Here is a 27,351-nt window from a genome sequence, read left to right as displayed (position 1 = left end):
TAGTGTGAGTGGAATTATTGAAACTGTGTCTTTTCTAAAGTGTATGTTCTTTATACTTAAATATTTCATATGAATTTTGAGTAGTCAACAATAAAAGCGTTTCTGAAACATTTGTCTGCACTTGTCATTACAATTAGACAAGAAAAACACTTGACAAATTAAGCTATATTGCTTGAATTTAATTGAAAATCTTGATTGTGTACAATGCATACTACAAGCAAACAAGAGTGACTTTTTCAAAAGGAAACTGATCAGTATAAACACATCTGAATATTCAAAAGAAATCTCATGAACTGTGCACCATGGTACGATGGAGGAAAATCTGGTATGAAAAATGCAAGCAGAAATGCACAATCAAAAGTCAAAACCTACAGTCAAAACCTATTGAATTCACTGTCTGCACCACTTAGGCTACTGTCTACATGATACTTGATCTACATAATGTGCTGCTATGGCTCCACAAACACTGAATCAAAATTACAATTAATTTCCAAAATGCTATATAGCATTTCTTTTCATTCAAATATGCAAGTATCCAGTCTGCAAAAGTGTTACCATTTGCCAACCAAGAACTTAAGTTACCCACTATCCTGCAAAAAGTACCAACATTTGATTTCATTTTGTATTGCCAATCATTTTCAAAAGCCTTAAATACCAACCCTAGTATAAAAAGAACAATCAAAATTGTATCCAGGCATGACCCAAATCTTAACCTTGTGCTAAAGTCCCTGTAGCCATTGTGTTAATATCGTGACTATCTACAGTATGGCCATACTAAATCCTAGTGGCATAACAATAGCTACATTTACATGCGCACGATAATGCCAATATTGCCAACAGTCCAAGTAAGACAATAATGTGATTAAGCCGTTTACATGATTCTATAAAATGACAGCCTAATAATCCGGTTTAAGTGTGACATGTGGTTATTGCAAGTATTCAAACGGAAATTTCAAACGACACAATGCACAACTTGATCGCATAGGAAATGTGATTATACATGTTACGACTGGTGTATCTGATTCCTGGTAATCTGATTAAAATACTCCACATGTGTTACGGAAAGCATAATCGTCCTAGCATAAACAGAGTATGGTGTTTTTTACGTGGGTCCTGCCTTACTGGCATTATTGTCTCAATCACACTACGATCACATTTTCTGTGTGCATGTAAACGTGGCCAGCGCTAGTAGATCTGGAAATGAGCGGAGGTGGTGCCGTCCTTCCAGCAGCGCAGGGTCTCAATGACAGCAGAGCGGCACAGCGGACACGTTCGCTCACGGTCAAACCACAGGCACAGGCAGTCCTCGCAGAACACGTGCTGGACAGAAACACACAGCACAGAATTAAGCAAGAAGAATTAAGCACACTGTCCACTCAAATGCACAGGTAACACCTCTACGAGATCTACAGATAACGGTTCTTGCTTTTGGCACTCGAGTGGTTTATGCTTTTCTTCACAGCTTGACTGTTTTTTACAGATTATTACTGAGTGACCCTCATGGGCAGCAAGGATCCACCTTGCTGAAAGGTCGTTGAGCAAGAAACTGAACTTCCTACCAGCTCCAAGGGTGCTGCTCTGTATCTGACCCTGACCTCTGACCTCACTGTGGAGGTGGGACAAGTGAAAACAGAAGTTGCCTTCAAGGATCAATAAAGTATCACATCATTATTATTATGAATAGTAGTGGTGGTAGAAGTAGTAGTAGTAGCAGCAGTCACAGCAGGAGTGGGAGTAGTCGTAGTAGCAATAGTAGTAGTAATGGTAGGAGTAGTAGGAGGAAACACAGGAGTAGTAGCGGTAGTAGGAGTAGAAGTGGGAGGAGTAGAAGTAGTAGTAGTGGTAGTAATAGTAATAGGAGTAGGAATAGTAGTTGCAGTGGTAGTAGTAGCAGTAGCAGCGGTAATAGTAGTAGTAGTGGTGGCCGTAGTATTAGTAGTAGCAGTAGTAATAGTACCAGTAATAGTAGTAGTAGTACTAGCAGAGTAGTAGCAGTAGTAGTGGGAGTAGAGGGAGTAGTAGTTATAGTAGTAGTAGTAGTGGTGGTGGCAGTAGTAGTAGTAGTAGTAGTAGTAGTGGTAGTGGTAGTAGCAGTAGTAGTAGTAGTAGTGGTAGTGGTAGTAGCAGTAGTAGTAGTAGTAGTAGTGGTAGTGGTAGTAGCAGTAGTATTGGTATTAGTGGCAGCAGTAGTAATAGTAGGACTAGTAGCATCCTAACCCAAAAAAAGTCACATTCAGTCACTGTAGAAACACTAACAGGAAGCCTACTCAAGGTCTACTGTCAAGGGCAGATCCTCAAGTATGTACAATTCTGTTAAAGAAAACTGATGCATTAAAAGATTTCTTCGCCCTGTTGGTTTCACACCTATGGGGGCTAATCCTGCACCTCCGAGGAAGGAGCTGGGACTCAGCATGGAGAGGCTGATGGGACCTGAGCACAGCGAGTGACTCTCATTTGATACAGCTGTGGAAGGTCGTGACAAGTTACAGCATGACTTGACAATGTTCCTCAGTTTGTTTGTTTTTTTCAGCATTTCTTCTTGTGAAAGGCCTGTATGTGGGCAGAACATTGTACGCTCCTATAATGTTACAAATTGGCAGGTGATGTGGTCAAATTCAACAAGCATTGTAAAAGGCAAGGGAATTGTTTTCTTTCCCATATCTCCTGAAATCTGAGGGATGCATTTGTTCATTTATGTTAATTTGTTAATCCCGCCCCCCCCCCCCTCCCAGTATATCAGTATGTGGTTTCATGTGTTTTATCTGTCAGTGAGTCCTTACCTGACAGAGAAGGGCTATGGGATCTCTGAAATCAGCTTGACAAATAGCGCAGACATCGCCTGCCTCGCTGCACTGCTGGCTGCTGGCCCTCACACCGTAACTCTGGACGAGACAAAAAGAGTGATGGTGAAAGGTTTACGTGTCGAACAACAACTTAATGCTTCGGGCACGTTGTGTACAAGCAGCTCATCAGCTCACTAAAATGTCTATTTAAAAACTAGAGTACACTGAATGTGGTTTGATATAATATGCAATGTTTGTATTGTATATAAGATAGTGAACAATCAAATGAAAGCTGAGCATATCAATGTGTGTTGTTTGTTGAAAAGTGCAAAAAAAAGGACACTGAAGATAAAGTGTCGTCATATCTGACCTGAGAGCTGCAGAGGATGACCATGGCCTTGCGTATGGCGGATATACGCCCACAGATGTCAAAGGACTGCAATAAAGAAAGACCAAGTACAATCAGACTCTTGTGTTTACACCGTAAATATTCCTGTTTTAGCTGTTTTGGCTGCATCTGACCAGCTTGTTATGCCTATTGAGCCTCTCTGCAGTATCCAAGTATCATGTCATGCCCCAGTATCTTTCTCATTTATTTGTTCTTTTATTTCTATATTCATTAAAGCTGCACTAGGCAAGATTTTTACGTAAAAAAAAAAACAACGCCCATCTTATCAGACTAAATGGGGCTGCAGCAGAGAAGAGCATCCCATCCAAATTAAATTCTGGGGTCGGGTATGGACACTTCTCCGAACGTCTCCGAACTCCTCTTTGAATCAAAACTTAAGAGCGAAATACAAACTGTCTCCTAAACAGCAGTGAGCAGCGCTCCGTCCAGAGAAAGCTGGACTCACCAACATTAGATCATTTCCTCTCCTCTCTTTTGTTTCCTTTGGTATAAAGCACCATAGACGGCCGGTTTGGTAAACATGAGCGTGCTGTGTGCAGTTTTCTCAAATTTTTTGAACAATTACCTCTTACAGCCACTTGGAGCCACCAACGCACAAAGTTGCTTAGTGAAGCTTCAATTTAACTTTATTTATCCAGAGAAGTTTTTTCTCTTTTTCAGCTCCACCCTGCTTCGAATTCATACTGTTACACATGTTTTGACCTGGGAGTTGCTCAGTACAACCACAGTCACTCAGCAGCTTCACTGAGCAGCCCAACTGAAGTAACTGGAGGTCAACTGCCTTAGTTCGTTAGTGAATCAGCAACGGGTGCATATCAACATGCTCCAACAGTGACACAACAACCCTGATCTTGGAAAACACCTGATTGCTCCAGTTCTGCACATGATCAGTCCACACCCAGGAAGTAAATCACCCAATTCATCTGAACAAGCCCATCATCGAAAAACGTCATGATGAATCACAGGCGTATTAATGCAAGCCTGGGCTATAAATGTCAACAAACCTTACAGAACACATGATGGTGACCACTGTGCTGTGTAAATGTTGCATCATCGTTGCATCATTACACATCTCACTAGGCCTCAGACATTCGCTGATCCAAGTTCCCCTTAGCTTCACTATGTCGCCTTCCCACTCACTATGATTAAACTGATCTGACTCATGTCCAAACAAGTTTTTTTTTTCCTGAGTTGTGTTATCTAACTGCTCTGTAACTGCACTTGCTCTGACCTGAAACTGTGGTTTGCCGTCACATACGGCAGCCGGTCCGCACCGCCCTGAGCAGCACTGATTCCCCAGCTTGATTTCTGGTCTACAGTCTTATTCTGAAACTACCGTTGACCTCTCTGTCTTTTAAACCCAGTCCCCAATTTCTTTCAGATCCAATGGGCATTCACAGACCCAACACAGACATAATTCTTCTCTGGACAGCATTACAATTACTGGTGGAGATTGCAATATTATTGCAATTTTTCCCCCCAACTTTATCCTATCCAGAGCGGCCATGTCAGTCATTTTCCCTGACTACTTCAGCGAAGATTCTGTCCAAAATTACCTATTTAATGCCTCAGTAATTTGAGACACATTACAGTGATTACTAGTAGTTTAGTTTTTAAGGAATTGTAACTTTTGAACTTTTTCATTTATTCATTATAGTTTTACAGACAAAAATAGGAGCTAGCAGGGCACCCTGGTGTCTTAACCAGTAGAGTGCGTACCATTAAGTCTAAGTCCTAATCACGGGTTCAAATCCAGCCCGTCCCCTTTGCTGCATGTCGTCCCCTCCCTCTGTCCTGTCTTTGCTGTCTCTCTCTACTGTGACTGTCCAATAAAGCAGAAATGCCAAAAAAAAATCTTTAAATTATTGCTGTTATAAAGCAGTTATCCCTTTTTCTATGACACCAGGTTAAACTTGTGTCGTCTGGGGAGAGTTAAAGTGATGTTGAGCTTTGGTAGTGCCTTGGGTTTTGTAGCATCCTGGCCATGATAAAACCCCAAAATCAGCAATTCTCTGTTATCTGTAACTCTCCAATCGTCTCTACTGGAGCCCCGGAGCAACAGATAACACAGAATCACCGATTTTGGGGTTATATCATGGCCAGGAAGCTACACAACCTACCAAGTACTATCAACATTTAACATTACTTTAAAATCCATATAATGGTGCATATATATTTCTTTAAGTTTCATCAATGCATACATTTCTTTCTATTTCTCCTTTGCTCTTATTTCTTTTTCCTTTTCCCGGCGCATCTCTCTTCCATCATCATTCGAGGGTTACAAGGCTGCTATGGCTCTGACCCTTACTATTGTTTGCTGTAATGTGGGTGATGTAGGAACTCAGGATTATTCAGTTTATTAAGTTGCTCTGGATATGAGTGTCAGCTAAAAGAGGAATGCCAGCTAAATGTAAAGAAAAACTAAAAAACACTATCGAACTTCTAGAAGTTCAGCGGTTACCTTGCAGAGGCTGTAGATGATGATGAGCGTGGCTCCTAGAAAGTAGCTGTTAGATGGGTCTTCTCCCATGATGTACTTGTACCAGAGCTGGATGGGCACCAGCGCCCGAAAGAGCTGGCTCAGCTCCTCGATCAGCAGGTAGAACTTACCCTGGACAACAAACACACACACAATTAGAAACCACACTAGCGGAAGCCGCCTCTATAGGTGCTTCATCTAAACTGGGTGCCTGTACGCAGACAGCTGGGACTTGCAAGTTAAAAAACTAAAAGTAACTACTTCTTTACTTATAATGGAAGTGCATTTGCAGAGGAAACAACAAAAGCAAAGGAACCTCAGGAGCCTTAACCAAAGTCTCAACCAAAGAAACTGGAGCACTTTAATAAATAAATTGAGCCAATATGTATTCAGTCTTTCTTTGATCCACTCACTGACCGTCCATAAAGCAGAAAGAGCTCAACAGCTTCCGGGCACTCTTCTATCTAGTCAAGAGCAGCGCAGTATTAAAAGCTTAAAACAGCATGCCTCCAGCCCAAACATGGCCGCTGTCCAGGGCTCCGCAGTTTCACAGCGGTACAGGCAATTTCCCCACACTGCAAGGGAAACTGGCAGCGGCTCTTTCCACCTGCTACCCAGCGCCCACATTAAGCCCAGCCCTACGGGGGCTTGCAGGCTTCCTTGAAAGGACCGCTCCTCCCTCCATCATCACAGAGGAGAAACGAACTTCTGAATAAGTCCCCGCTGCCACACAGTGCGCTCAGTGAATTGGGGACGGTTAAAAACAGAGATGCCCAAATTGAAGGCAAACTTGATTCCCCGATGGCCCCCGTGGCATCCCAGCTTGCATAATGACTTCCTGGACGCTAGCTGACAAAGATTGATGACTCTGGGTAAAGAGCTGCGAGCAGCCAGGTTGGTAGGGGAGGAGGACCTCTGCTAGCGGCCAATTCATCTTCCTTATTGTCCCCTCAGCCTCGTATCCCACAGTGCCCATCACGCCCACGCAAAAACTGTCAAATCTAAGGTTTGGACACAAGCCAAGCAGTTTGAGTAATCTCCACTGCAGGCCGTATTTGAGCAGTTTCCTGCTTATTTGGATTTATTACTTTGTCTGATTTCTTGATCCTCTCCACCATCACACACAGAAACTGACACACACACGCACATATACACACAATTTAAAGTGGTAATCTGCAAGATTGCTGTTTGTTTGTGTTTTTTAATTTTGGCAATGTCTTTGGTTTTACGCAGTTATGGCTGTATTGTGTTTGTGCCGCACTTCCCAGAGATCATCTGTCAATCAAATAGTGTGTCCAGTACTGTGGTGTCTTCCTTGGATTTTCTGTTGATTGATCTGTTGAAGTTTGAGTTTATCGCTGCTCACGCTAACTACCCAGTTCTTCTTCAATTTACTCCAAACAAACCGCTATTGCTGCTGCCAGAATCATAAAACACATAAATTAATGTGCGGCAGAGGATTCTTCCCTGGAAAGACCTACCAGACACCGGGTGTTTAGAACAAATATATGTTGCAAATATAAAAGCTTTCATGAATTGGGTGTAGATTAAATCCCTATAGTATTATGACAATCGGCAATAGAAAGTAGCAAAATGGAAGTGTATTTATATGAAAATGTCACAGATTACGGTTGCTATAGTTGAGCTACATCCTTCAGCCACAGAAACTTATTTTCATTAAATCTTGCTTGAGGTGGATAGAGTGGCATTGCATCCAAAACTGAACCACAGACTGATGTTAAGAAGAAGACCAAACCACAGGAACTACTGTAACTGCCAAAAGTCCCAGAGTCACCTCTTACACAACTGTGTGATACATAGATATGCACTTAGGCAACGCACAACGAGCTGACCTGTCTTGGGCCTGCTGTAAGCTTGCGTGCTATCACTTGTGCAGACGCGCGCTGACTGCAGTGCTTATGCAGGGCCATTAGCGTGTCCTTGGCTGGATGCTGTAATGAAGTGGAATGGCTGATTGTGTGACTTCATGGGGTTCGGGACAGACAGGACCACTTGGCCTTCGCTCTGTGTCAGGTGAACTGGGGAAAGGGCAGCAACGGCACAGCCTGGGAATCTCCAAAGCTATGAGAGTCTGTGTGTGTGTGTGCGTGTGTGTGTGTGTGTGTGTGTGTGTGTGTGTGTGCGTGTGAGAGCGGAGGGTACAGGTAATGGTCCAGCTCCAGGGAGGGATGACCTCACCCCTGCAACCCCCTCGAGGGAGAATGAGCTCAGTTGCTGGCTGCCTTGGTTCTGATAGGCCTGTAGGTCTGTTTATCAGTGGAAAATTTAATCCTAATACTCTGTGACCCCCCCCTCCTCCAACACACACACACACACACACACACACACACACACACACACACACACACAGAATATGAGCTACACCTGTATGGAAATATAAGTTTGTGTGTGTGTGTATGTGTGTGTGTGTGTGTGTGTGCATGTGTGTTCGCAGCCACATACATATTCTGTTGCCTTGGGCCATACCAACAACACACACAGACACCCGCATGCACAGGCTCACCTAAGGAGTACCATTTAAAACCTTATGAATACAAAACAGTGTCACACTGTGACCCTGTAGCACTTTCCTCACTCAGTGGAGTATTTCATCGTAGTTTTCTCTCAATTTTCTTTTCCTAAATCATGAAGTCAGGTCCATAACTTTGACAGTGAACTCAATGTAACTCAACCATGGTCTACTCTATTTCGTGGGCTAGGGTTAGAATGATTTATCAATAGCGCAAACTCAATTTAGATGCCTTTTCCAAGGGGCCTATATGGTTTTCCTGACCTACTCTTTCAGTTATTTAAAAAGAAAAATCCATCCTCACACACTGTCCTTACATAAAACACAATATGTCCTGTGGCTGCATTGCATTACGGTCTACTGGGGCTAATGTTGGTGGAGAAATTGGCATCTCTGCCTCTACTACAATGGATTTCACCCGGGCCAATTATCCACAGAAATAACCTAGGTGGATTTGTCCTTTACGGTTGCATTAGCAAATTGTTTGTATCATGGAAGAGAATGAGCTATGAATGAACCATCATGACTCACTTTTGACCTCTCAAAAAAAGATGTGATGATGTGCGAAGAAGTAAGAAGTATTTTCAGATCATCAAATACAAACGTGTATGTGTGCAAATGATGCTGATAGGTTTCACAGTTTATGCGATAAGAGCTAGAGACATGAAAGTGGATTTCCTACCCTCGATTTGAAGGCCAGGAGAATCTTGGGCAGGAAGAGGACAAAGCATTTCAGGCCGATGGTGAAGTACTTGAGGACAAAGTCAGTGATGCCCACCGCCCAGATCAGATCAAAGAAGTCAAAGCTGTTGATGTTGGGCTTAGCAAATATGAGGCTAGAGGAGACAAAATATCAGGATGGCATGTTATTACAGGCGGCTCAGGTGTTTTCACTGAGGATGGGTAGAAGGAAAAGGAACAGCCAGGCAAATGTTTTAAAAAAAAAAAAAAATGTAGTAAACTCTCTGGAAACCAAATAATAAAATGAACACAAAATACTCACAGGACAAGACCAGACAAGAACAGGAACACTCCCTAAAGGAAATGGAAATAAAAATAAAATGGCTTACACAACACAAAACGAATGGCAAAACCTAAAATTCAAAAGTAAAACGGACACCAAAAGGATGGTATGCAAAGAAACACGCAGCCACTGAATAAACACCCGCTTACACACTACCTGTTCTGCAGCTCCTCTTGGCTGAATGTGTAGTAGAGATACACTATGTTCCCTGCAAGGAACATCATGATCCACAGAGCAACAAATACAGAACGTTCCTCCTGGTGACGTAAAATTGACACACAAAGCTATTACAGGGTGACATAACAATAAATATCTTTGCATTTAAAGCTACAACATGCAACATATATTTTTACATGAAAATAACAATAAAATGAATATTTTGTACATTATCAGTCTTTGTCAGTATGTGGCCTTGTGTGTACATGCTTACATTTCCCTGTTTGCCTGTAATTGGCTTTTCAGTGATGTTCAGCTCATTTTGGGGCATAAACCATTTGCTCTAGGTGTGGCCAGTGGGGAGCTGGGTTGGGATTATTAAGGTGGAGGGAAGTCATAGCAACAACAACAATGGCGGAAAGCAGTAAGAAAAGAAATACAGCAAGCTAAACGTACGGCAGACAAGGCCCTTTCAAAGTTGCTTGTTTTATTGCTGATTGGCTGCGTTCACATCAGCGTCTTCAATGCCTGTGGAGGCTTTACGGATGCCGGTTGCCTCAGCCTAAAAATAAAAGTGTTGGGGCGGGAAATTGACCAACTGAGGGGGAGGAGGGTGGGGTTAACAAATCACTTCCTGCCTCAAGGGGAAATGTTGCATGTGGTAACTACAATGAATGTGGTTCACAGTTGTGTGAAGTGGAAAACGAAATGTTAACATGAATATTAGTTATTACCCGTAATGACACTTGGTGCTTAAATGTGGAATTGGCGAAGGCAAATGTGCTGGCCATCCCCACACACACAGAAATACCTGCCAGAGAGAGGAGCAACATTATCGCTGAACCAGAACTATTATCTGAAAAGCCACAGCTAATGACACTTTTCTGTATGTACTACTAACCACTATTACCACTGCTACTACACACACTGGTTTACCTAGCTTGTGCTGGAAGCAGACTTTAGCCAGGAGGATGAGGATGAAGGGGAAGCCCCTCTGCAGCCAGGTGACCACCGCCCTCAGCTCGGACAGGGCCGGGGCCGGGGTGGACGGGTCCTCCTGGGCCTCCTCCCTGGAGCCGTGCCTCTCTGAGCCGGCCGCCGTGGTGGCCTGCTGCAGCAGAGAGGAGGTCCGGTGCTGCAGGGGCTGGTGGTGGAAGTGGTGGTGGTGGTGGTGGTGCTGGGGCGGCCGGGGAAGGAAGGGTCCGCCCTCGGTGCGGTGGGGCCCCCCTTCCTCCCTGGACGAGGCGGTCATCTGGATAAAAACGTCCGGGGGAGAGCCCAGGACGAGGCCGGCGGCCTGGAAGGGGGCAGAGGAGACGGAGCCGGAGGGGACGCCCACCAGGCCGGAGAAGAGCTGCTGCGGTGAAGTGGGCGAGTCGGGCTTCAGGCAGTCGAACACGCCGCCCTCGTCCAGGCTACTCTCTGATCCCAGGGTTTGGCTACGGCTCCTATACAGAAGAAATCATTAGTGAGTCTGGACATTGGCTTTCTTTTACCTTGAAGCCCTGATTTACTAAAGCCTTTCAGTGCTGGCCTTGCTCTTCCCTGCCGACTGCTGCCTTCGTTCCACTGAATTTTTTGCGCTGGCCTCAGCCCCCGATCCCTATTTGCCTCAGCCCGCCCAAGGTTTCTTCCTAGCAAGGTTTTTCTTGGGAGTTTTTCCTTGTGTGCATTTAGGGTCTAAGGCTGGGGGTGCCGGGTAGGCTAGGCTATGTAGAATAGGTAGATTGTTTGTCTTGCTAAATCTGCTCTTGCCTACTTTGTGTTTTTCGCTATGTGTCCTACAACATTTTGTTCACCATGGATTGTGTTTAGTTAGACCTAGCTAGACACATTCTCTGTGTCAAGTCCTCTGAGACATGCTTGTGATAAAGGGCTATATAAATAAACTTGAATTGACTTTCAGGGGTGCAAAAACGTATATGTAAAACCAATGGCAACTCCTGATTGGTCAAACAAATTGTCTTGCACCCATCACGTCTTGTGTTGACTTTGAGCATTGCAAAGGTTTTTGTACCCACTAAAGGCTTTAGTAAATCTGGACCTTAGTGTGTTAATCCTATAATACATTCTTCTGATGTATAACGCTTTAATATTATGTTGTGTCAGGGTTCCATAAATTTGGTAGCGTTCTGTTTCCATATGGCTAAAGCTATTCTGTTTAAGCATGCATTTTACCATGTAGCCTAGCTGTAAATGAGAGGACCCATGCTATTGTTTGTCCACGTTGTCCTCTATACAAGACAATGCAATAACAAAGGAGCCTGCAGAGACTGATGCTCTTCCCACCTTTCAGAGGGCATGCCATCCGTGTTGCTGCTGTGTCTCCTCTGCATGGCATACCGCTCCTCACCACATGGTCCAGTCCTGTGGATGCAGGTCGAAAAACATCAACAGTGTCTTGCATTGGCAGTTGGAGACCTACTTGTAACCTCAGCTATTCTGTCCCATGTTTTTTTTTCATGCATTAGACAGCTGGCAGCGGTAAGACAGATTAGTAGAAGGTGATTTATGTTTACCTGAATCAGTACACTGAATTATCCTTCTGCACTTGTCATAGTTTGCGTTTGGTTAGCTAGGTGGACTGCTGTTGCTGAAAAGGAGAGGAGGAAGCTTCGTGAGCTCCTGGAAGGATGGACGCTCTTCCTGTATGACGTCAACGCGGACGACTATCTACCAATCAGCGTCCTCCTCCCTCCCACCACACCACATCCGTGTTGGAAATTTGTTTTGATGATGGTGGATGTCAGATTTCGTGGGATAAAACCACACTAGCGGCTTGTTATACGTAATTTTGGACATTGCCGAATCGTTTTCGTCAGAGGAGATGTAACTGCGTTGCCAGGGGGATCTGTGTCGAAAAAAATAATTGTTTTAGTTGTCTCCCATCAGTGTCTACATAAGACTACTAGCTAATGCTAACGACAGCTAGCTAGTAGGCTAACAAAGCAGTCTTTTATGTTGAGACACCGTTAGCTTGCTTGCCAATTAGATAACTGTCTCTAACTGTATGTGAGCAGCTTTCATAGAGCTTTAATGTATGTCAAGAGCCATTTTTGCTTTACAGCTGCAAAGCGCAATGTCTGTTTAGCTTACTGTTAGTGAGCCTACAAAATGGGTTAGCTGATGTAGCTGGCTGGATTCAGAAACTGGAATGCATTTACCTGTTAGTATTTGTGCACCATATTTGTATTCTAACAAAGCTAGCTAACGTTAGCTTGCCAGTTTTGCTTGGTTTTACATTTTTTAGTCAGTCATCAGATAGACACCAATTATTACATATCCCTGACACATAATTTAGTCAGGGGATTCAGACCTGTGCAGGTCTGATGTTTTGGACTGTTCATTGTCACTGGCATCTCCCCAAGAAAGCCATGCCATGATGGTGCTACGCCGATTACTGAGAAAGCGCTGGGTTTTAGGAGTAGTCTTTGGACTGTCTCTTATCTACTTCCTCACCAGCACACTCAAACAGGTACAGGGACAGGTAGCCATTTCTGAGCTTTGTCATACTAAATTATACTTTGAGGACATTTCATCATTTGCTGTTGTTGTCTGTCTTTTTCAGGAGGAGAGAACGATACGGGACCGCACCCTGTTGGAGGTGAGGGATTCAGACCATCGCATCCCCTGGAAGGTCCGTTTCAACCTGGGCAACAGCAGCCGGCAGATCACTCAGTGCAGAAACTCCATCCAGGGCAAGACACTGCTCACAGATGAGCTCGGTGAGTAATGCAGCCAACTGGTCTCCACCACTTGATATAGTGATGATAAAGTGACCGCTCTGTCATGCTGTTTTGTAGCCTTTAATCAATGTATATACTTATCTGTGTGTCTGTGTTAATGTTTTACAGGTTACGTCTGCGAGAGAAAGGACTTGCTGGTGAATGGCTGCTGTAACGTCAACGCTCCCAGCTCCAGGCAGTACATTTGTAAAAGCTGCCTGGCCAACGGCTGCTGTAATATCTATGAGTACTGCGTGTCTTGCTGCCTCCAGCCTGATAAGGTAATCTTCTAAATCGAGGATACTGCCCAGCTGTCATTGCTGTCCTCAGCAGCAACTCAATTGCAAACATGGCATCTATCATGCTATCTATCTTTTGCATTCAAGATGTTGAAATGTGTCTCAAACTAGAATCTTGATATTGTGATCTATGTACATCACAGAGCAATGACCATGGAAAAAAAGAACAGATTAAAATCTGCTTTTGTGCCTGCTTTACACATGCTCTCTTGTTATCTCTGTTCCTCTTCTTCAGCAACCTCTTCTTGAGCGCTTCCTGAATCGTGCAGCTGAAGGCTTCCAGAATCTCTTCACTGCTGTGGAGGACCATTTTGAGCTGTGCCTGGCCAAGTGCCGGACCTCCTCACAAGTATGTTGCACAGGGAAACTTCAGATCAACTTTCACAGACTAAACACTAGACACTCCCAATTTACTAAAATGCACTGGGAAAGTAGAGGGCCAGTGTATTATAAAACTATAGCTGTACAATTAATCTAGTCATCTCGAACCAAGGCGCGATCAGTGAAGTTAGTTGTCCCACAGATACAACCCACACTGGTTCCTTTTGGGTTAGTCTGGACAGAGCCGGTTCCTATCCACCTCTTGGACTATAGAATACACAGTGAAAGTCAATATCTCACTTGTATATTTATCATCACAGTTTTCAGACAGCTGTCAATGTTGGAGAGACATACACGGCTTTCTGTTTTGCTCACCAGTGACTCATTATAATTGTTTGCCTCAATGTTCTGAAACTGAAAGACAGGATAAATAGCGAAAATGGCATTTCCTTTTTACGTTTTATGACTGGCTCTTATGTCACACATGAATCATCTAGAGATATATATTTGTTACATCCGTTCTGCAGTGGCTTTGACCCTTTCTCTCCTTACTGTTGGTTGCTTTTGATCTCGACAATCTAGGAGTTTAAGCTCATTCTACTGTTGCACTTAGTGTCAGTTGCTTTTGACAGGAGTGTCAGGTAAAAATATGAATGTATTCTGGTCTCCTTGGAGAGCTAAATGAATGTGTTATTATTCCATTCCCCTAAACCAGTGGTTCTCAACATGGGGTCTGGGGACCACCAGGGGTCCATGAGGGTGTTCCACGGGGTCCCCAGCAAATTGATGAATTGTTAAACTTCAGCATTATTTAATTTACAAGAAGTTAACCTAATTAGAGAATGTAGAACAATGACTGTTTTGATCATAGTTTCACTGTTATCTCTCTACCTACAATACAGATAGTCATGGAATTATGGACAAAATCATATCTAACAATACAGATATATTCTCAGATTTGGGTCTGACAAAATCGCATCAAATGGGGGTCCGTGGCCCTAACGGTGTGCCCTAAATTAGGGGTCTTTGATACGAAAAAGGTTGAGAATCACTGCCCTAAACCACCCTGGATAAAATTTGAATGCATTACTAAAGGTTGAGGATGCCATGTGCACAGCAGTACTCTTCAATAGTCCAAACAACAAGAGTAATCCACCGCTTACTGAAAGGCTTCAGACCCATTTCATATTTAAATATACTTAATGCTTAATGTCTATACAGCAGCAAAGAATACATTTGTGTGAACAACAAAAATACTGGAATGTGTTAACCTGACTTTTGTTTTTTTTTCTCATGCAGAGTGTTCAACATGAGAACACCTACCGAAACCCTCAAGCAAAGTACTGCTATGGAGAAAGTCCTCCAGAACTCCTTCCTATATGAGTGTGACTTTTGTCTTGGGATTAAGGAGGTCCAAGAGAAACCCTGGGCCTGTACAGCGCTCCTGTGGGACCCCTAAATGTGTATGGAGAAGAAACACAGCCCTTTCCACCTCTACGACGAAATTTGCCATCTTTGCATTACAGTGGCATAGCGACGGAGGTAACCAGGACACCAGACCAACCTCAAAAATGGACAAATACTGTACGTGATTTGATTATTTACACTTCATAAGTGCATAGAACGCTTCATAAATTCATCCGTGATGATCATCAGGTCTACATAGCAGGCAGCTCATCCATCGGGATTCGCTTCATACCGTTCAATGTCCATGAAATAGGCTTCATTTTAACCCAGATATGAGATAATAACAGCTGTTTTTATGTATCGTTGGACGTTTCAAAACAGCGGAGAATGTGTCATAACTTCTGTGTGTAGCGCATGCATATGGAATAGCTATTTAATAAAAGTGACTGTGAAATTACTTGGCTTATAATTTATACTGCTTTTTTTTCTTTGTTTTCTGGTTAATTATTTTGAGGACAGTGTTTTTCTCCATGTGCTAATGGGTCTTTAAAAATGATAATAGAGCATTTTCTGACATGAATGAACATAATATGAACATGAATTCATATTAAAATAATTCATTAGTAGAATTCATAGTATTCTTATGATGTGACATACATTTCCTGCTAACATGGTTTTACCATATACACAGCTCATTGGATGTGGCTGTCATTTGATTCTAATCACCTGTTACTTGATTACAATCGCCTGTTATTTTCCTACGAAGATGGCCGTGTGGTGATGCAACAGAATACTATGAGTATTAGAAATGTAAAGAAAATTTAAACATAGGCTTATTTGTTGTTTATCACAACTAACAGTGATAGGCATGGCCACATTTTTAACAGCTGCAAAACTGAAAGCTCTAACACTTACCAAGATATGAAAATAATAGGATTAAGGTGTTGGAAAAAGAAGAAATACCCCAATATGGTCAGGCATATGATTAAGTGAACATGCAATCACCAAACAGCCAAAAAGAGCAGAGAAAAATATGATATAATGAAGTCAATGGGAGTAGTGCTACTACAGAAGGGTGAATCAAAGCATTGAAAAAGTGGTGTTTGTTAAATAGAAATTAAGTTTGACAGGGTTTCCACAAAGGTCTGGAAGGTATAGAAAGTAATAGAAAGTAAGGTATATAAAATCATTTGGGGAATTTCCATGCCCTAAAAAGTATGTTAAAACATCAAAAATACTGAGGAAGTTTGGAAAAATTAAGGCCCTGGAAAACATATGGCATTTTAAAATGGAAAATGTGTGAACCCTGTTGATATTCAGCAGTATGTTGAGGTGAGGACCCATTTGAAGCTCCTATAGAGCCATCAAAAGTTGGACTTTCTAATTGAATATTAATTGATAACTTAATTTGAGGATGGGGAGGCCCACATTAATCTTTGTTACAGTGCAGTTGTTCCCTTGCATCGCTGTGATGGGAGTTTGACAGCCTTATCTGCCTTACCATGCACTGTCCATCTGTCCACAAATTTCACCGTGGAATACAGTGATTGGAGTCCAAACTGGTGGCTCCCTGAAGATGATCCTTATCAGGTTCTCTTTCTACCTCAGGCAACGTAGACCTCACAAGGGAAAGATGGCCAGACCAAAACAATTAATCATTCTGAAGGCAGAGAAAACAAACTCTGTCGTAATTAGGAAATATATTAGAGCCCCCTCTCATTTTCCTCTCTGGCAAGTTGATTAATTGCTGTCACATGGGAGCAGTGTGTTGCCACTAAGTAACAAGTGTAATTGAACAAAGCCGTTCTTGATATAGTTAGTAAACAGTTTACAGTAAAAAATTGCAAAAAAATCAGAAGTGCTTTGCGATTAAATCAACTGTATGGTTGTATTTTATATTTCATATTATCTATACTGTAGGCCTTCAGTAAGGAATCAGTGACAGTGGAAAATCAGAATCAGATTTTATTGGTCAAGTATGCAACACATACAAGGAATTTGACTTGGGTTAAATTGCATCACACTTCACACATTACTTCTCTAGTGTATGAAAAATGGGACAGACGTTTTTAATGTATAAAAGGTTTGTCAAAATGTATTATACTTGACAAATGAAGAAGGCATTTCCAAATCTATAAAACAGACTTTTAGGAAATTAATTTCAAGTCAGGCAGAAATAATAATAACATTTTCAATTGCAATAATTACAAAGGATAAAGTTTTGTAAAAATATGCTTAATTTAACAATTGTAGAAAAGCTTCCATAAATAGTAATCATGTCTGCATCACAAACTTAAATCATATTGTCACCTCGCTGTGAGATTTGCTGGAGATATCCACTCCCCTCAAAGTATTTTGTAACAGGTGCCTCAGTATCTTTAGGGTTTTTATTACTTTTTACTTCGACTTTAGACATTTGGAACATAACCTCATGCTCCAGCCAGGCCAGATAGAGTCTGGCTGCCTCCAGCAGTGTGTGGCCCCACTTCTTCCTCTCAAATGCGTGCTTGGGCATTTTTGGGCGTGGTGGCTCCGGGGAGCACTCCCCTCCCAGAACATCCTTCACACACACTGCAAGCATGTTCACCATGGAGATGGTATCCTTGAGCTTCTTGTGAAGTGAAACATCTTCAGTGTTCAAGTTATTTTTCTGGTCCTCCAGGACTTCCTCCAGGCCTTGGGCCATGAAGAGCAGGCTACACTGAACTTTCCCCCCGAGTAGAGGGGAGTCCTGGGGGATGTGGAGCTCTGGGAAGCCTGGGGACCACAGAGGGAGATCCTCCCCATTGGCTTCATCCTGGAAGGGGAGTCAAGCAAGGGAATTAGTTTCGTGTATGGCTTATTTGCTACATGAAACACCCAACTGTCCAAAATATCACTATTACTCTCACAAATATGGCTCTCACCCCTCACAGTTCTGTGTTTCTGCAGAGTCAGACAAGATATCTCAGTGTGGAAAGACACAATGAGATTTTTTCCATATGTATATGTAAAAAATCTGTGGGAAAAGTGCCTTTATACAATAGTTAGTTCCACTCGAGTAATTTGATTGGACAGGCGTGCTGATATACAATATGACAGCACTGGGACGTTTCACTATACGTATACCCCCCCGCTTTACAGGTGTTCTAATACAAACAATTTATGTGTTGCTTGGCATCTGTTGTCTCAAATTACCATTACTTGACAAATAGCTTTGTTTACAGAACTGTTGTATAAAAGCAATATCACACTCGAGGTCATGCTGTTATACTGTACATCAGCACGGCTGTGATTATCTACCAGCCGAAGATTGGGTCATCCAACCAACTATATTATTAATAGTAATTTTGTACTGTATGCTAATCATAACTTTGTTTATTTCTGTGTTGTTCAGTTCACATAAGATATCTTTTTATCTTTTGGAATTCTTCCTCACATTTGCATTCCCTTTGAAAGGTCTCCACTCAACTGTTTTGGAAGTGTTTTTAGGGATAAGAGCTTGGAAATTGCCTCACACACTGAAGATGAGTCCATTTTGCAGCAGCTATAGAGTCTTGTGCCTTTTATAACAAGAGCTAAGAAGTTTAATTTGCACGTCATTCTGGCTCTGAAATAGATAAGTTCCAAATCTGTGGGAAAGTAGTTCTACAGTTACAGTTTCTACAATTACAGTGTGCTAAGACTGTGGTCAAGACACATATACAGTGAGCTGTAGGAAACCTAAACGATGATGTTACTTACATAGCTGGTCAAGCACTCTTTGACTCGGGCTATGGTAAGAGCTGTCATCTGTTTCGGCTTGCAGAGCGCACCGGTGACAGCTTGGAAAGGCTTCTTTGGCACATGGGCTGCATCCCAGCTTTGCAACAGAAACACCATCCAGGCACACATCACTTTCAGAAATCCTGCAGATCGAGAATTACGTGCACATTCACAGGTCTTGCAGTTTTCACCAATCTCATGCATGAATTTCAAAGTTTGAAGGAAGTGCGTCTCAACTTGTACAGCCTGACACAGTTCAACTGTTTGACTGATGAATGAAGGATAATGAAGTTGCATGGCCTACTGTACCTGCTTGGTATTTCATTCTTAAAGTTGGTTCCACTCAACGTGCCCAGTTTTTCAATACGTTAAAGCGATGTCAGATACTTATAACAGTGAGTGACCTAATTGAAGTCACTCAAGAAAAGCTTTTATATTCGCTCACTCCTCACAAGAGGCGTGAGAAAGGAGCACTTATGATAACTTCCCCCATCTCTTATCCTTTGATGAAAAAGACATCAGGCAACCCAATCAAGACTCGTTTCCTCTACAAGGGCGAACAACTTGCATGTCATTCTTTATTACCAATTAAGGAAATGTTGCGAACTACTGATGAATTCTTATAAGTATGTATTCAGAACAAACCTTTATGAGTGTGGACACCGTCATAAATTGGTGACTCATGAGATGTGTGTTTTTGCATCTTGAATTGGAAAAACATTTTTTCATGGTTTATTTTCAAGCAAAACATTGGATAGCCATTGCACCAAAACATAACTGTATTCCTAACATATGCAATTGGATATTTGGTTAAAAAATGTACAAAGACAAGAATAAATGATCCTGTAGAGGCTTTGGTGTTGTGAATTGTTTAGGTGTATAGGTAGAAACCAAGCAGGAGACACAGCTGAGAAAAGACTTTTCAAAAGAGTTCATTATTGGCCTTTATCCACCTTACAAGATCTAACACAACAGTGAATTTGTATTTCATAGAAGTGAAAATAATTTCTAAACATTTCTTACGTTGGATCAAATGGCAAAGATAAGGCAGCATCTCATCTTTGTAGATCAAAGGTTTTTAGACGAGTTCACCTTCAGCTTGTCTACTCTCAGGTTGAACACTTAATTTAACCAAAGCCAAAACTCACCAATAATGTAGGTCAACTTGTTATTAATTACACTTTTGATGACATATTTATGGTGTGATTACAGAGGTTGATTAATCCATTTTCTGACCCTCCTTCTGCTATGATAATAAACTTCCTGTGTTTAGATGTGACTCTAACCACAGCTGCCACAATATCCTTATGCGTCAACCTGGTTTGTTCCAGTTTTGTGCAGTCCAATCTAACTTCAATTCATAATTCTACATTATTGAGTCATCCCAACAGTATTTTTACCGCACTGGGTTGATTTGCTTGATCAGATATTACATAATTAAAATGTGAGGTGATGGATTGCTAAAAACTGGTCACATCTTTGCACTACAGCTGAAAAACACATGCAGTAGAATGTTGACTATGAAAGCTTTCAGCACTTTTTGTGAAATCAATAAAAAGTGAATAGAAACCAAACATTATAGAATCAAAAATGCTTTGTGAAGTACACATACATGCACAGCTATAGGAATCCACCTTGCCGGATGGAGCAGTTGTAGACAAACAACACATACAGACTGAAAGCAGCATAAAACATAAGAAAGTATACAAATACTGCAGTACAAAGCTATAAGATATAGACTTTATAGATTAGGTTGAGGTTGTGGTTGGACAGTTACTTTACACAATATATTGTATGTACAATATATAATATAGAGATTTACATTTATAAATAAATAAATAAATAAATTGATAAATAAATATATAAATAGATAAATAAATAAATAATATTTTATATATGTATTTTTATATAAGATAACACTTTATTAATCCCCTTGGGGAAATTCAGGATATAAATAATAAATAAATAAATACTCAGATAAGTACTCAAGTCTGATTGAGGCTACATTACAGTCTGATGGCAACGGATTTGTTAATTCAAATGAACACTTCAACAAATAAATATCAATAAATAAGAGTGCATTAATAAATATATATGAATAAAAACAGTTTAGTCTTCATTTAAGAGCTTTGACTCGCTGCTGTCTGTTTGTCACACACGCCCTTTGCTTCCAAGTCCTCAAGTTCTTGCACCACTTGTTTCATCAGATCCTTCAGGTTGGATATAACGGCCCATCCGTAGCGCTTCTTATCATAGTCGCCGTTGTGGGGCAGCTGTGATGGGGCCGCCTCAGTCGGCAAAGAGCTTTCTGGGTCGAGGATTTTGAGCAACTGCCCTACTCTGCGGAAATGGCGGGAGAGATGGGTCTTGGTGTGCTTCATGGGCTCCTGAAGAGATTCTGGTTTGCCCCAAACAGTCTGGTATTCGTCTGCCTTGGACAGGTGCCAGTGGAAAAGCACCTCCTTGGTGTAGATGTTCTGCAGCTTCTCTGAAGTGTTGGTGCCGGAGACTGTGGCACCGGGGACCTCGGGTGGGATCGAACCGAACGTACTTTCATGAAACGTCTCCTGTAAGAAAGTACAAGGTCTGAAATGAATAAACTGCACTCTTCTAGCATCAATCTAAGCATGGAGTGAGAGTGATCATGCTAAAATAAACACAAATGAGCAATCTTATAGACTTTTTTAAAAATCCAAACAACAGCCCAATTGCAGTTGCTTTAGTACCACCACCACTATATTTACCATTGTTTAAATTTTCACACAAGTCAACTCATGTCAAGAATGGGCCATGTAAATTGGTGCGGAAGTGTACATGAAAGGAAAAGCGAAGTCCACATAAAAAAGAAGGGACACACGCAGCTGACTCATCCTTTATAATGTCATATACAAAGTTAAACAACTCACATATTATGATACCGGTGCAAACATATCAGTTAAAGCTGCACTAGGAAACTTTGCACGTTAGTGGCTCCAAATAGAAGCGACAGGTAACCGTTTGAAAAGTTTGAACTTCAAAACCCAGAAATCCTCTTACATCAGTGATGCTTGAAACCAAATGAAACCAAAGGGGGGAGAAAGGCAAAAGATCTAATGTTGGTGTGATGTTTTAAACTGGACTGTAGAATTCGTAATTCATCAATGAACCACATCTTCATTCTGGGGTAGATAGGAGGTGAAACTTCTCAGCATCTGCAAAGAGGCGTCTCTAGATCTTACTGAATTTGGCAGAAGAACCCTGTACTGTTAGGACATCTATTTTTTTCGATACTAAAAGTGAGAGGGAGGGACTGGCGACTTCCTCTAGAGCCGTGTCAAATATCACAACAATGGAGATACAAAAGCCCATGAGGTCACATTTACACTCCATAACAGGCAGTGTGGGAGGATGAATTTGTAACATTTGTAACTGTAATAGCAGCAGGCTCAATTTGTGTCCCACTGACTTCAGATCTCAGACCAATAGCTATGCAAGGATAAGAAAGACCAAGATCAAATATGTGTATTAAGGCTGTCTTCGGATCAGTGGGTAAAATGAAGCATTTTTCCCTGGGTACAAATACATGAAGACTGTACCTGATGCAAAATAGTCTATTTTGTAGGTACACATTCAGTGCATGGCTACTGTAAGCTATGTAAGAGAGTTAAAGAAGTTCAACATTTCCAGAAAAAAAGAAATTTAGATGAGGATGCTCATGACCACAGGATCATGCTTTGGTTTTACACATAGAAGTCCAGAGGGACCATTACAGTAAATGAGGTGTGTGTGTGTGTGTACGTGTGTATTTTGCAACAACAGAATTACCAGCTGGTACTTACGTATGCCTTGAGTAGTTCAGTTGCCTCATGTGCCACTGTCTCTGCAAGTTCCTTGGTGCCTCTTAACTCACTGTTACAGTCCACGGGAGTTGGAGCAGGAAGCGCTGGCCGGCACTTGACTACCAGGAGAGTCAAGAGAATTACTAGGAAAAGAGATTGTGGTTAGTTTGTTGAAAAGGGAAGTGTTCGGTGAGTACGTCTTTGTCAGAAATTTTACCAGTTAAGCAGTGGAGGCTGGTGACTCAAAACGTTAAAGAGGACAGAAGATAAAAATAAAATTCCTCCCTTTCTTCAAACTGTTATGTATTAGCACTCTGTGATATTCAGTGCAGTTATTTTTGAGTTATTTTGTGATGCAGAGTTGTGATTTACTGTTTTGGTATATCCACTTTCCCACAAACTAGTCTACTTCTACTACTACTTCCCAGAATGTCTTTTGATAACAACCCTCAGGGTACGGGTGTGAACTTGTGGAGAGGGTGATAATGATAGTGATAGTGATAGTGATAGCGGAGAGAGAGTTATTCAGTTGAGTACAGTGAGAGTCGCACCGCTTATTCAAAACACAAACTGTCTTGTGGCTGCATTGCATTCTGGTCTATTGTGGCTACTGTCAGTGGAGAAATTGGTCTCTCTGCCTCTTCTACGATGGATTTCTCCCTGTGTGATTGTTGAACGTCTCTTGGTGCAAAACGGTGAGTCTAGAAAGAAGCCCTCGCTCTTTGATTCGGGTGAAAAACCAGACATTTACCGTTGATGTTTGAGATAGATGAAAAAATTTCTGCTGTTAAACTTAATTGTAGCTGCGCTGGAAATATCTCCACATGATGTCACATCATCTATATTTGGCCAGTTATCCAGAGGAATAAGAAAAATACACCACCATACAACAAAATGGACCAATTGCCAATTGTCTATCACCTGCTATCACCAATATAGTTAAAGTGTATAAACAGGCAGGACAGCTATGGACCAGCCTCCCCTGATATGTGGATACGTAGGCCAACATACTCACTCTACTACTACAAGATATGCAACTGCACCCACATGCACATCTATCTCTGTATAGATCTAGCATGTAACAATTAATACAGAATGTAATATAAAACACGCAGCATTGTAAAAGGTACCACTTATAAGCCAAGATATTGTAAAGATATTTACCATAGTGCCTTAGAAGTCCATTGAGTTGATAATCCATCGTGACAATAGCAAGTCTATGCTCAGATAGAGGAAGTGATGATTGATAGTTATGATAAATGAACCATGAAAAACAGCAAGTTTACAGAACAACTATAACTTTTCATTGGTAAACTGGCCTATATATATTTGAAAGTGATCTCCTCCCATCTACACCCACCCACCCACCCACACACACACACACACATACACATACACACAGACCACAATAAATTATAAAAATGCACCGTTTCCATGATAACGTATTTTTTTCTCATGACAGCATTCATGTCATGACAAGCGGTTTTAACAGAGGTGTGGCTTTCATTCCTTAATGTGATACACCGAGTAATCTGAGGAATACGCAATGTCAACGCTAAATTAAGATTACAGATGTATGTTACAGGCAGGATTTAGAAATATAAACAGAAGTGGATAGGGCCAGTCAGGGAGTCACTAGCTTTATATAGCGCAATAGTTACTCATCAGTACAAAATGCAAAATGATTATATAGGCGTAGAATGTTACAACATTTCACTATGTCTAAGTTGTATCTTGCAGATATCTGATGATGAAGCAAAGATGTCAGAGAAATGGAGAAAAACCACTTGGGTAACTTGGGTAACATATTGACAGAAATGTTAAATGTCAAACTAATACTACTACTACTACTACTGCTACTGCTACTACTACTACTACTACTACTACTAATAATAATAATAACTAGAAGGGCACTCAGAGAGCGCAGACCTCCGCCAAGGTTCGTGCTGTTATTGCTTGTTCGTGAGTCGGATCTGGATCCGCTCCAAAATTTAATGGGTTCTTCCTTGGCCCATGCTACACCTTTCCATGAAGTTTCATGAAAATCGGGCCAGTAGTTTTTCTGTAATCCTGCTAACAGACAAACTGACAAACAAACAAATGGCACTGAAACATAACCTCCTTGGCGGAGGTAATAATAAACAGAATGGGTCAAATTACATATTCATATACATACATACATATAATTACACTTCATTTAATTGTTCATCTGTCACAGAACGTTTTCGTACATCCGGCCTTCATCAGTGTGTACAAATGAAGGAATACGTTCCTTATTTATAGGGGACAGGTAAATTGCCAGTTGAACCTAATTTCTAATCATTGTGGTGTTGTAATCACATGGAAATACATCACATAGAATGGAATCACATAGAATTTCACTGCCAGTCAATACTGTGCATTGTAATTTCAAACAACGTCATCTGAAGTACATCCACCATCCAGTCAGACATACTAAAATAACAATATATAAAATTTGCATTATTCACAAAGCATATTCCAAAACAACTATGGCTATCACTGTGGGCCTCAGGTTTCTCACCGTTCATAAATCAGTTCAAACCAATAGTTGGCAAAAACCTTTAAACATGTAAATATAATCAAGGGATCAGTACAACCTCCAAAGTTATATCTGTTATCAAAGCCACACTTATTAATTTGATATAATGCAACTTTGAACAATTTTCTTAATTCCTTACAAAGTGACTTAAACTTTTTGAACTTTTTTTGGATGGCAGGAACAGATAACACTCTGGAAAATATAGTGTCACTCGACTTATGTTTATAGAAAAGGGATCAAATTACATTCTTCATTCATGCCAGCAGGATAAAGGGTTTTTAGCTGATGTATCCAAAAACACTCCCGTTTTTTTTTTTTTTTTTCATGATTACCACCTCTTCGGTTGAGCCACACTTTTTCAATTCCAGTACATTTTAGATCCTCAACTTTGTGCCCATGTTCACAGAAATGGCGTGCCACGGGTCTGATGCTACTTCTGTGCTCATTGACCCTAATTTTCAACTTTCTAACCCTTTGACCTATGTAGTATTGTTGCATTGACAGAATAGTAAATAAATTACATGGGTCGTGTTGCAAGTGATTAGGGATCTGATTCTGTACTCCTTTCCTGTGTGTGTGTCATTGAATTTGTCAGTTTTCACCATATTGCCACATGAGGTGCATGATCTACAGCAGAAATTTCCCAAAATGATGTTTTGTTCACAGTCTCCATCACTGAGTGCAGGCATGATTCTAGATAACCCTTTTCTCTGAACCTGTGTTCATCTTCTGTGCTACAGATGCTTTATGATTTGGTCAGGTGATGATTTCTTATTTAAACTCGTGCATTGAATCAATTTCTTTCTCGATGGAAAATAGTTTAGAATCTATACATTTCTTGGATGTTAAACTAATCAAAGATGGAGACAAAATAACCACAAGAATCTTTAGGAAACCCACTGACAAAAACAATCTATTAAAATTCGAGAGCCACCATCCAATGTCCCTAAAAAGAAGCCTACCTGTGAGTCAACTTTACAGGCTTAAACGCTGTCATCAATGAATCTGGAATAATGCTTAATATATTGTCTATAAATATTGTTGTTGCAAATAAAGTCTTCCTCAAATTTGCCCATGAAGAGGCATGCATATGCATATGCAAGCAGAAGGGGAACCCATAGCTGAACCATACTGTTGTTGATAGTAACCATTCTCAAATAAAAATACATTCTTATTGAGGATGAACTGCATTAGTTCACTAATAAACCCATTAGGGGGTGTCTGCTCTGCCCTGCTCTGCTCTGTTTAAGAAATAACTTGATGATTCGAAACCCAAGTCACGCGATATATTGGTATATAGAGATGTTACATTGCGAGTCACCAACCAATCACCATTATTTATATCTTTGACTGAATCAATCCTGATAAGGAAATCAGTTGTATCCTTGATATATGAAGGAAGACCCCTTACCAATGGCTGAACATGATGATATACAAATTTGGAAATGTTTTCAGTCAGAGATCCCTTGCCAGAAACTATGGGATGAAGGGGGGGGGGGGGGGGGGCTGACCAAACACTTGTGAACTTTGGGTAAACCATAAATCACAGGTGTGATAGGGAATTTATTGAGCAAAAACTTTGCCTCTTTTTTGGTAATCCATTTATTGTTTTTACCCCTTTGGATAATAGTATTCAACTCATGTATATAGTTCTCTGTGGGATTCACAAGTAAATTCCTGTAATATTTTGTATCCATCAGCATTTCCTTTATTTTTTTGCTGTATTTACTTGTGTCCAATATGGCTATACCCCCTCCTTTGTCACATGGCATTATTGTGATGTTCCTATTTTTGTTAAGTCATCTAAGGCTTTTCTCTCTGAGATTCTTTCTCTTACACTTTAGTATATGTTCTAATTCCCCAAATGTATTTTCTACTTCTTCTTCTACCAGTCTACAAAAAGTATTTATGGTTGAATAGTCAAATTACATATTCCAAAGGGAAAATACAAGGTTCCTGAAAGGTTATTATGTGTATATGTTATTATGACCTGATTGAGTTAATTCACATTAAAACCATAAACTGCCTGACATACTCTCACATTTAACACTGCACATTATGATTCATGAATGATTTACTGATTTCCATTGACAAGG

At 41.1% G+C, this 27,351-nt stretch overlaps 3 protein-coding genes across 6 annotated transcripts; 1 reads left to right on the top strand and 2 right to left on the bottom strand.

Annotated features, from left to right (window-relative positions):
• Positions 1 to 203: 203 nt before the first annotated feature.
• Positions 204 to 12,777, bottom strand: rnft2 (ring finger protein, transmembrane 2). Of its 3 annotated transcripts, none has more exons than XM_071535369.1 (10): positions 12,741 to 12,777; positions 11,671 to 11,740; positions 10,318 to 10,829; positions 10,116 to 10,192; positions 9,382 to 9,482; positions 8,884 to 9,037; positions 5,654 to 5,803; positions 3,154 to 3,219; positions 2,781 to 2,882; positions 204 to 1,320 (listed from the first exon to the last, which is right to left on the bottom strand). In XM_071535369.1, exons 1-10 carry the CDS (start codon positions 12,760 to 12,762, stop codon positions 1,186 to 1,188), a joined length of 1,389 nt encoding a protein of 462 aa, XP_071391470.1. In that variant the 5' UTR covers positions 12,763 to 12,777; the 3' UTR covers positions 204 to 1,185. The 3 variants fall into 3 exon arrangements, with proteins under 3 accessions (XP_071391470.1, XP_071391468.1, XP_071391469.1); XM_071535367.1 differs by lacking the exon at positions 12,741 to 12,777 and adding an exon at positions 11,901 to 11,964 and having other exon boundaries at positions 11,671 to 11,748; XM_071535368.1 differs by lacking the exons at positions 10,116 to 10,192; positions 12,741 to 12,777 and adding exons at positions 9,205 to 9,236; positions 11,901 to 11,964 and having other exon boundaries at positions 11,671 to 11,748.
• spring1 (SREBF pathway regulator in golgi 1) lies at positions 12,108 to 15,649 on the top strand. 2 transcript variants are annotated; one of them, XM_071535370.1, is made up of 5 exons: positions 12,108 to 12,856; positions 12,950 to 13,106; positions 13,236 to 13,387; positions 13,641 to 13,754; positions 15,026 to 15,649. In XM_071535370.1, the coding sequence occupies exons 1-5, from the start codon at positions 12,761 to 12,763 to the stop codon at positions 15,107 to 15,109; spliced, it is 603 nt and encodes a 200-aa protein (XP_071391471.1). In that variant the 5' UTR covers positions 12,108 to 12,760; the 3' UTR covers positions 15,110 to 15,649. The 2 variants fall into 2 exon arrangements, with proteins under 2 accessions (XP_071391471.1, XP_071391472.1); XM_071535371.1 differs by lacking the exons at positions 12,950 to 13,106; positions 13,236 to 13,387.
• A 1,489-nt stretch (positions 15,650 to 17,138) lies between these two features.
• Positions 17,139 to 19,271, bottom strand: LOC139657508 (uncharacterized). The gene is made up of 3 exons (XM_071535384.1): positions 19,187 to 19,271; positions 18,857 to 19,020; positions 17,139 to 17,930 (listed from the first exon to the last, which is right to left on the bottom strand). The coding sequence occupies exons 1-3, from the start codon at positions 19,200 to 19,202 to the stop codon at positions 17,427 to 17,429; spliced, it is 684 nt and encodes a 227-aa protein (XP_071391485.1). The 5' UTR covers positions 19,203 to 19,271; the 3' UTR covers positions 17,139 to 17,426.
• Positions 19,272 to 27,351: the final 8,080 nt, after the last annotated feature.

Source organism: Centroberyx affinis, unplaced genomic scaffold (genome assembly GCF_046629955.1).
Source record: "Centroberyx affinis isolate AG114_WGS23_722 - 3 ecotype Tasmania unplaced genomic scaffold, CSIRO-AGI_Caff_v1 ptg002694l_1, whole genome shotgun sequence".
Lineage (NCBI taxonomy): Eukaryota > Metazoa > Chordata > Actinopteri > Beryciformes > Berycidae > Centroberyx > Centroberyx affinis.
Note: the sequence above shows the minus strand (reverse complement) of the source record. Positions and strands in the feature narration are given on the sequence as shown.

What these genes read in the sequence shown, in the direction of transcription:
- rnft2 (XM_071535369.1), bottom strand. Translation starts at nt 12,762, where the DNA reads ATGGCATGGCTTTCTTGGGGAG. An exon ending in CTGCTTCCAGCACAAGCTAG is followed by an intron (nt 10,193 to 10,317) that starts GTAAACCAGTGT and finishes TCTCTCTGGCAG; the next exon opens with GTATTTCTGTGTGTGTGGGG. An exon ending in CCATAGCCCTTCTCTGTCAG is followed by an intron (nt 1,321 to 2,780) that starts GTAAGGACTCAC and finishes GTTTCTGTCCAG; the next exon opens with CACGTGTTCTGCGAGGACTG.
- spring1 (XM_071535370.1), top strand. Translation starts at nt 12,761, where the DNA reads ATGATGGTGCTACGCCGATTACTGAGAAAGCGCTGGGTTTTAGGAGTA. An exon ending in GCTGCCTCCAGCCTGATAAG is followed by an intron (nt 13,388 to 13,640) that starts GTAATCTTCTAA and finishes CCTCTTCTTCAG; the next exon opens with CAACCTCTTCTTGAGCGCTT. An exon ending in AGTGCCGGACCTCCTCACAA is followed by an intron (nt 13,755 to 15,025) that starts GTATGTTGCACA and finishes TTTCTCATGCAG; the next exon opens with AGTGTTCAACATGAGAACAC.
- LOC139657508 (XM_071535384.1), bottom strand. An exon ending in AAGAGTGCTTGACCAGCTAT is followed by an intron (nt 17,931 to 18,856) that starts GTAAGTAACATC and finishes CTCCCCTTCCAG; the next exon opens with GATGAAGCCAATGGGGAGGA.